The sequence below is a fragment of the Penaeus japonicus genome, unplaced genomic scaffold (assembly GCF_977035675.1).
Source record: "Penaeus japonicus unplaced genomic scaffold, GWHDUDI00000001_assembly GWHDUDI00000012, whole genome shotgun sequence".
Classification (NCBI taxonomy): Eukaryota; Metazoa; Arthropoda; class Malacostraca; order Decapoda; family Penaeidae; genus Penaeus; species Penaeus japonicus.
The window spans coordinates 506,030-516,029 of NW_028234414.1; the positions used below are offsets into that span (position 1 = coordinate 506,030).

At 36.4% G+C, this 10,000-nt stretch overlaps 2 protein-coding genes across 2 annotated transcripts in view; one reads left to right on the top strand and one right to left on the bottom strand.

Moving 5' to 3' along the window:
* The window catches only part of LOC147470708 (uncharacterized), a 4,145-nt gene extending 3,762 nt beyond the window's left edge, over positions 1–383 (bottom strand). Inside the window, exon 1 of the mRNA XM_086542862.1 lies at positions 371–383. Within this exon, the coding sequence (XP_086398988.1) occupies positions 371–383 (13 nt within the window). The remainder of the gene's footprint in view (positions 1–370) is intronic.
* Positions 384–552: 169 nt separating this feature from the next.
* LOC122251979 (uncharacterized) lies at positions 553–5,838 on the top strand. Its single transcript, XM_086542250.1, has one exon. The coding sequence runs from the start codon at positions 977–979 to the stop codon at positions 5,414–5,416; it is 4,440 nt and encodes a 1,479-aa protein (XP_086398376.1). The 5' UTR covers positions 553–976; the 3' UTR covers positions 5,417–5,838.
* Positions 5,839–10,000: the final 4,162 nt, after the last annotated feature.

Here is a 10,000-nt window from a genome sequence, read left to right on the forward strand (position 1 = left end):
CGATAATAATAAAAAATTGAGAACAATAAAAACCTGCCTGGTCTTTTAAAATATAATAATAAAAAGTAAACAACGTAAATATAAATCAAATACCAAATCTCATCCTGAAATAAAAAGGAAAGAAAAAGAAAGAAAAAAGATCAATCAGTTGCCCCTCCTATCAGGCTGCGCAATGGGTTTTCTTTGGAGAAGAGTACGGAGGAGGGGGTGACTTGCGAATTCTTACGGCATCGTCTTCTTCCTGACTCACAGGTCGACACTCTAGCCACACTGCGGGAAAACGACAGTACACACCGGCGGGTGTCTAGAAATCGAAGTAGTGATCGCTGCGAGATGTACTGTGGTCCACTAAAATCGACGCTAGGCTAACCTCTACATCTCATGTATCTCTAGTATCGATTGTAGGTTGCAGTGCTTATCTATTGTGTAAATATTGTGCCTCATTTGTACTTGTATATAGTATTACATGTCATGACAAAATGTATCGATATTGACGTAATAACTTGTTTATACATAATCGCCAACCTTTGTCACTCAGAGAAGTATATGTTGAATTTAGAAATGAAAAAGTTTAGTTAAGTCCCCCCAAACGGCGGGACCGTTTTCTTTTACATACGTAATGTCTCCCATGTTCCACCAATATTTGATGTTTTTTATTTTACGCTTATTTACTACAAGAAAGACATGTTTAATTTATGTTACACCATTTATCAGGTGCATATATTTCCATTATGAATACCATATATTTTAACTGCATTGAAACAGAAGTGTTAATCATTTTATATCAATATAATTTTCTGAATAAATTAGAAGACGCACAACAACACCACGTGTTTCAATGGCCACCCTAAAGAACATCTGTATTCACTGCACGAATGTGGCAAGAAAACCCCACATTTTTGGTGCCCAGACCCGGGAACAAGATCCCAACAAGGTAAAGAACATAAGAGACTAGTTTCAGTGCAGTGAATATAAGATGAAGAAGATAAATAAGGCAAGATGTGCGTGCAAGGGCTGGCTGACAAGAGCGTCTGAGGCCATAGGTGATATCCTTGCTAAACCTGATGTCACATTAATAGAATTAGAACACGCCATCAAGCAATATGATAAGAGACTAGAGAAGTTTGACGAAGTACAAGAAGAATATGAGAGTGTTGTAGAAGATAGTGCACTCGATCAAGTATTGGATGATGCCCATGAATTTCGAACACAGTGTGCCAAATTTAGGATACTAGCTGAAGCCAAAGTTAAAGAATTAGTAGCGGCCGACGCGCAAGATGTAGTGTCCCAAGATAGTCAAGCAGCTGTGAACGTCAAGTTACCCAAGTTAGAGTTACCCAAGTTTTCGGGTGATGTTATTCAGTGGCAGTCATTCTGGGACCAGTTCATTTCCCACATTGATGCAACTGACATTCCAGTAATTAGCAAGTATGCATACTTATTGTCACTGCTGGAAGGAGATGCCAAGAATGTGGTTAAAGGATTGGCCCACACAAGTGCTAATTATCAAGTGGCATGTGATCTACTGAAGGAGAGATACGGCAGGAAAGAAAGAATCATCTTTACCCATGTCCAAGCTCTTCTGAATGGTAAACTTAGCATAAGTACAAGTAGTGAAAAGTCAGTGACGCAGCTGTGGAAGCTTCGTGATGAAATTCTTACACACGTCCGCAGTTTAGAAGCATTAGGCGTCACTGGGAAGCAATGTGAAGTGTTCCTCACTCCAATTATCCTTTCCCGTTTACCTCACGACCTGCGGCTAGAGTGGGCTAGAGATGGGGATGGACATGAGAGTGATCTAGACTTTCTCCTCGACTTCCTGTATAAGGAGATCTCAAGATTAGAGCGGTCCGAAGCCTTCAGAGGAAAGAAGAATGTTGCTGAGGTAAAGACCGAAAGTAGTGCCCCCAAGGAGAAGAAGTTCTCTGCCGCAGCCCTTCATACCTCGTCTAAGCAAGAACTTCCTGTCTGCTGTTTTTGTAAGAAGAAACACAAGTCTGAAAACTGCTTCAATGTGCAGAAGTTAAGTGGGCAGGAACGAGGTGAGAAGATTAGAAGTCTAGGTGTCTGCTTTAAGTGCCTTAACAGTGGACACTCTTCAAGATTCTGCAAGGCTCAGATAAAGTGTGCAAGCTGCGAAGGAAACCACAATACCCTCATGTGTGGCGTCAAGTTGGACTTTAGCCCAAGACAAGAAGAAGAAGTCAACAAGGGTCAGAAGTCGGACAACGTAACACTCATGTCTAGTCAAGGTGGTAGTTGTACAGTCTTACAGACAGCCAAGGTAAAAGTATGTGGTACTGATGGTAGGGTTGTTACAGCTAAAGTGTTGTTTGATAATGGGGCTGATAGAAGTTATATAAGTAGTAGTTTTGTTAAGAAATGCAAACCACAATGGTTAACCAGTAACCCAATACCCTATTCTAGTTTTGGGGGTCACAGTACTGGAAAAGAAGAACTTAGAAATGTTTTCAAAATAAGTATGTTTGATAAAGATAACAATGTTGTTCCTGTCATTACAGCTGAAATTCCTAAGATTAGTCAGCCTCTTGTGAGACCTGTTGTGCCTAACCATGTGTTAAATTCTTTCTCCCATGTTGAATTAGCAGATGATTACAACAGTGCCTACCCCATGGTGATAGATGTGTTAATTGGTCTTGATTACTACTGGACATTAATTTCAGCAGCAGATGCCATCCAAAAGGAGTGTGTTGTGGCTATGAGGTCCATCTTTGGGTATGTGTTGTCCGGAAGGTTACCTGATTCTGCTCACACCACCTCCAGGTATTCTGAAACACAACTTTTGTGTATTTCCCCCCTGTCTGATTCTGACTTGTGTAAGTTTTGGGATTTAGAAACTGTTGGAATTAAGCCAAAGGAGGTAGTGCAAGATAATAGTGACTCAAAAGTAATGCAGGAATTTAAGAATACTGTACAGTTTAAAGCTGATAGATACGAGGTTGCACTGCCGTGGAAGAATGATTCAGTCAAGGAAAAACTCATAAATAATGAAAGTATTGCGAGGAGGAGACTTAACAGGTTACAAGTAAAGCTTGATAAAGATAAAGAATTAAAGAAAGATTATCTCAAGGTGTTGGCTAGTTATGAGGATGAAAACATAATAGAAGAAGTACCTAGTAATGAAATTTCAAATGTAAATCCTGTATACTACATGCCTCACCGTCCTGTGATAAAGTTAAATAGTAGTAGCACTAAGATAAGACCTGTCTTTGATGCCTCAGCCTCCTGCTTTAATGGTGTTTCTTTAAATGACTGTCTTCATTCTGGCCCTTCACTTAACCCAGATTTAGTTGAAGTTTTAGTACGCTTTCGTCGTTGGCCCATTGCTATAACTGCAGATATAAAGAAGGCATTTCTGCAAATAAATGTACGCAAGGAAGACAAGGATGTGCATAGATTTTTGCTACCTAAAGAGGATGGCACCATAAGACACATGAGGTTCAAGCGTGTTCCCTTTGGCAATACATCTAGTCCCTTTCTTTTGAATGCCACACTTAAAACCCATCTTGCTAAGTACCCTCAAAGTAAAGTAGTCCAAGAACTAAAGACTGATATGTACACAGATAATTGGTTGAGTGGGGCAGATTCAGTTAAGGATGCACATGATAAGTTCTGTGACGCACGTAGTATACTGGCAGATTGTAGCATGGATCTTACAAAGCTAGTATCAAACTGTATGTCAATTACTTCTAAGTCAAAAGATGGTGTGTATCACATACATGATGGTGATGAGTCAAGTAGTGTATTAGGGTTGAGGTGGTGTAATGTACAAGATACCTTCTCCTTTGATTGTAGAAAACCTGACGACAGTGTAGAAGTCTCCCACACCAAACGAAGTATTCTAAGTATAATAGCAAAGATGTTTGACCCTTTGGGTCTTATAAGTCCATTCATCATGTATGGTAAGATTCTATTCCAAGAGGTGTGGAAATTAAAGTTAGATTGGGATGAAGAATTGCCCTTAGAGTTAAAAGTAAAGTTTCAAAGGTGGATTCATAGTAGTCAAAGTCTCAATGCATTTCATGTGGATAGAAGTTATTTTCCAGGTATGCTTTGGGGAGATCTTAAGGATAATATTGAGTTGCACGGGTTTGGTGATGCCTCTGAAAAGGGATATGGTGCATGTGTGTATCTCCGTGTACCTGTGGACAATAGCTCATTTAAGGTCTCATTAGTTATGTCTAAGTCACGTGTTGCACCAATAAAGGCATTAACATTACCACGTTTAGAGTTAATGGGTGCTCTCTTGTGTAGTAGATTAGTAAATTTTGTAAAGAATTCCCTACATTTAGACAGTAGAACTAAAGTTATGTGTTGGAGTGACTCCACAATTGCCTTGTCATGGATCAAAGGTGACTTAAGCAAGAAAGATATATTTGTTGCAAATAGAGTAAAGGAAATTAAAGAGTTCACGTCACCAGAGTGCTGGCAGCATTGTCCTAGTGAAGAAAACCCTGCTGATATAATAACTCGTGGCGTGTTGGCAGACAAACTTGTTCATAATAGTCAGTGGTTGTATGGACCCCCTATGTTAGCCAGTGTCCTTTGTCATGATAAGGAAGATGTTAAACAAGGCTTAGATTTAGAAGTGCCCTGTACTACAAGTGTACCTATATGCCTTAGTGTTCAAGTGACACACTCTCCCTTGATAGATTTAGAGAAGTTTAGTGATTTAGAAAAGGCCTTAAGGGTAATAGCATATGTGTTAAGATTCATAGATAATTGTAAAGGGAGGAAGGTACTAGGTCCCCTCATTGCTGAAGAAATAGAATTAGCTAGTTTGAAATTAATATACAATATACAGCAGGAAGCATTTGCAAATGAAATTAGGCTTCTCTCAAGTAACAAGACTCTTCCTCTTAGCTCAAAATTAAGAAAGTTAGACCCATTCATTGATGGTAAAGGATTGCTTAGAATCAAAGGTCGTCTCAAGTTCTCAAAGTTAGAACATTTTTGGAAGGTGTGGAGCAACAATTACATAACTAATTTGCCTAATGTTGTAAAGGGTTTTACTCAAAATTGCAAGTTGTCTAAAGGAGATCTTGTATTAATCAAAGAAGATAATATTCCTAGACTAAAGTGGCCTATTGGAGTAATTGTTGATATATTTCCGGGTAAAGATGGAATTATAAGAAGTATAAAGGTTAAAACTAAGAAAGGTGAAGTGATTAGACCCATACAAAGAGCATATGATTTAGAGATAAGTAAACATGAGAATATGTCTGCTCCTGATGAAGTGGCAAAATTTGATGATGTTTCAAGTGATAACATTCATTGTGATGTAGATTTAAGTGATGGAAGTATTAATGTACCCTTGAATAATGTAAGTGATGAAGTACCTAGAAAGTCTAGGACGGGTAGAATTATTAAAGCTCCAATTAAGTTAGATTTATAAGTCAATACAGAATTATAAACTGTATATTGCACCAAAGTGTCCTTTAGTTATGTTTAAGATGAGAAACTACTGTTTTGTTAATGAAGCAACAAATGTAGTCCTTTAAGTGCCAAAGGATTTTTTATTATTTGTGATAGAAGAAGTGATTTATTTTTTAATTATTTTGTAAGTAGCATATACCTCATGAAGTAGCTTAAGGTACGTGTTAAAACATTGATTTATTGTATAGGCGGCAAATCGCCCCCTATGGCCGGGAGAATGTTGAATTTAGAAATGAAAAAGTTTAGTTAAGTCCCCCCAAACGGCGGGACCGTTTTCTTTTACATACGTAATGTCTCCCATGTTCCACCAATATTTGATGTTTTTTATTTTACGCTTATTTACTACAAGAAAGACATGTTTAATTTATGTTACACCATTTATCAGGTGCATATATTTCCATTATGAATACCATATATTTTAACTGCATTGAAACAGAAGTGTTAATCATTTTATATCAATATAATTTTCTGAATAAATTAGAAGACGCACAACAACACCACGTGTTTCACTGGCCACCCTAAAGAACATCTGTATTCACTGCACGAATGTGGCAAGAAAACCCCACAGTATATTTGTATTTCGGTATTAAAATGCGTTACTGCATTCTTCCGTCTTTCATTTACTCAACCACATACCCACTCACAAACAGACAGTAGAGTAAATATATAATAGTATATTATCGCGTTTGTTGATATTGTGGCAACGATGGGGAGGTGGTGGTCGCTCGTTGTGATGTCACCTTGTGTTTGGTGAATGTTTAGGTGCGCATGTTTGTTTGTGAGGATAATGCCTGGTGTGATTGCTGACCAGTTGTTTATGCGTGTTGGGAAGTGTGGGCCGATGTGTTGTAGTGTGCCGTCGAGGATGCGAGATGCGAACCAGCGTTACACGACGTTTGTGTAGATGTAGCCAAATGTGTGATGTTGTGCATTCCAATCTACGAGTATATATGTAGGTTTTCTGTGTCTGAGGAGCTGGAATATGTCCTGGTCAGGTACATAAGGTCGTCGTGGCGGTAGGTATATTGTTGCAATGAGGATGGAACCACGCGGTGTGTTAATTTCCATGAGCTTTGATGTGAGTTGTTGTATATTTTGTGTTTGAAGTTGGATTTAATGACGCTTCGTTCACCTGAGTGATTTGTTTGGTATGTTGTATATGTGTGTATCTTTATTTTGCTTGCGTTGTCGAGGTCGTGGCTGTTGAGCAGTATTATGTGTGTGTTGCATATGCTATACATGTTACAGAGCTCAATGCGGCGGTCGAACTTCCAATGTCGTACTATTGTAAGGCGGTTAGTTATCAAAGGTAACAAATTCATGATTTCTGTTGTTCTGCAGGAAGGTATCCATTACTCAGCTCGTTTTATGTTTGTACCTTATTATGTGTATGTAGATGTCCATCTCACCAGCAAGGAGATTTTCGTGTAAAGTGTTGGCTGTGACCATGTCATCATTGGATGAGTCAATAAATCCATTTGATGTTACCTTTGGCGATTTCTCTGCCAATTCGATGTGTGTCGGTCCAGTCGTATTTGCGAGGTTCTTGGGCATACAGTCGAATGGTCTAGTAGGACGCATCAGGTACTATGCCGTCCAGCAGCCTTACAGGACTGTTGTTATTGCTGCGCTTGTTGCTGCAAGCTGCTTGGTGTTCTGGACAGGACCCTGTGATTTTTTTTCTTTAATCTGCCGGTTGCGTGAATTGGATCTACTGCGGTCCTTAAGGTGTGTTTGTGTGGTTTGTTGTTTGTGTGTGGGTTGTTTCGGCTTGACAGCAGTTTGTGTAGCCTGAACCGGCGTTTGTACCATCGGTTCTGTTACTTTTTTTCGGTGTGTTCGTTGGTTTGTTTGTCAGGGTGTCGAGGCGGTTGTGGTGGCAGATGTGTAGTTGCCTCTTATTCAGTCAGTCGTCTGACTGTTTGTGTTGTTTGTCAAATATGAGCTTTATCTGATTGCCCAGAGACATGGTTGCTGACGTGCTGAGGTTTGTGTTGGGAGGGATTACTCTTAGAATCCCCATGAGTCGGATTCTCCCAGGTCGAGCAGTGGGAGGCTGTTTCGGGCTAGGGTATTTTTTGCATGTTGTCTGAAACCGACTGTCGGGTTTATTAGGTTCTTGATGTGGGCATGGAAAAAGCTGATAAGGATTTCTATAGAAAGATTGTCTGGGAGTGCCGGCTGCACTGTCTGTTCTTTTATATATATATATATATATATATATATATATATATATATATATATATATATATATATATTTATATATATATATACATATAAATATATAATATATATATATATTTTTTTTTCTTTCTTTTTTTTTAATGTCTTGGCTTATTAATGGCTTCCAGGCGTTTTGAGTTGAGCTACTTCTTTTATTGGTTTTATTTCCTTTTCTTTGTCCTTGGCTTTCTCTGTCATGATTTCCTGGGCATTTTCTTTTTATTTCTTCCGTTCTTGTTGAAGGACAGGGCATTGAAGGATAGGATTAAGAACGAAATGTTGAGAGAAAGAGTGGCAGTGGGAGAGTTGGGAGAGGCCAGGTTCATTATTATTATTGTTATTATTATTCATTTAGTCATTACTGATGACAATACTATCGTCATTATCATCGGCGTTGTTATTGTCATTACCATTACTTCCCTTGTTAGTGGTATTTTCGCCATTATCATAATTATCATTATTTTCAATAGTATTATCATATTCGCTATTATCGTTATTAATATTAGCATATTATTTTATTATTATTATTATCATTATTTATCATTTAAATCATTACCTATATAACAATAATGATGATAATTATTATCATTACTATCATGATAGTCATTGTGATTGTCTTTATTCATATTATCATTACTATCTTCCTTATTGTTACTTCTATTATTATCATTACTGTTATTACTATTATGGTTACTTTTGTTATTATCATAATGATAACTGTCATCTTAATCGCAATAATCAATAATTATTTTACCATCATGATAATAATTCTTATCATTTTTATAATCATAATCATTATAATGGTAATAATGAAGATAATTTATTATACTTCTGTAATTGTTATCAATATCATCATTATCAGTCTTTTTAGTCGATGCTTTTCCTATTCCAATATTGGTTATTATTATTAGTATTATTAGTTTATCATCATTAACATGGCTATTATAACTAGTATTCTTATTTTTATTTTTATAGTTTTTTATTATCATTTATTTTATTATCATGATTATCCTTATTACCATCATCATTGTTATTATCATTATCGTCATCATTATTATCATTACCACCATCATTATTATTATCATTTGGATTATTATTATAATTGTTAGTAGTAATATTATTACCAACGTTATTATGGTTTGTATTATTATTGATATTATCATCATCATCGATTGCCTAATGATTTTTTATCATTATTCTTATCTTTTTTTTATCATTATTCTTATCTTTTTTTTTATCATTACACTTATTAACATTATTATCATCATTACGGAATTATAAGGCGCTATCTGCATCGTCACCTGCTCCACCACTGCAGGGTGGAGCAGACACCGTCGGGCGACCCCGTGCCACTGTGGCGCATCTTGGAAATGGTCATCTTTGCAATTATTTGTTTCTTCCTCTACACATTTGAGTTCATGGGACACTCAGTCCTAGGATGGTTTATGTCAAATAGTAAATGTGATATAATTTAATGCCTAATAATACTTTTGTTTTAATTCATTCATATTGGCATGTGAGGGGAAACTGAATATGTTGAATATGTCATGCTTATGTAAGCATGAAAAAAAGTTCAGTTTACTTCTTCAAATAGCAGTTGTGTAGATTAGCAGTCAGTAAATAGATCCTATTTGTTCAATTATTCCATGACACATCAATTAGGTAAAAAAATATTCTAGGCTTTTAATATTTTTGTTTATTCACCTAGGTGTGCTATACTTTATATTTCCATAATATTTTCACTGTAATAAAACACAAAAGTTATCCTCATATCAGGGCAGACTTTTCGCATTAATGGCGATTAAATATGTATAATATTATACGTGCATTACAGAAGTAGTGTTGGAAATGGACATTACGCGACGCACATTACATGCTAAAAATAAAGGATATCTCTGTAACTGAACTAAATTCATCTCTTTTGTTGTTTTACACAAGTTACCGATTTGATTTATCTTGGCATGGTTGCATGGCAATGTATGAAAGAGAAAGGAAATAGTAAACTTTTAATCATTTAATCATATAATAAAATTCGAACGTATTCCTCTGATTGTTACTATATACTTTAATATCCTTTAACCAGCTACAGTTAACTACAAAAATACATCCAGTACACTTTTTGCTCTCGTGTATATATTTTCCATATCCAAATCTAGGTAAATTCAGTTTCTTACGAGTTAAAGAATAAATGTAATCCTATTATAAGGATTCAAACAGCTATTTATCACCCATTTATCAAAGCTATTTATGATGGTATTTGATTGAATTATAAGATGTGCTAATTATTATAATCTTACTTCATTTTTACATAAATGTTGCT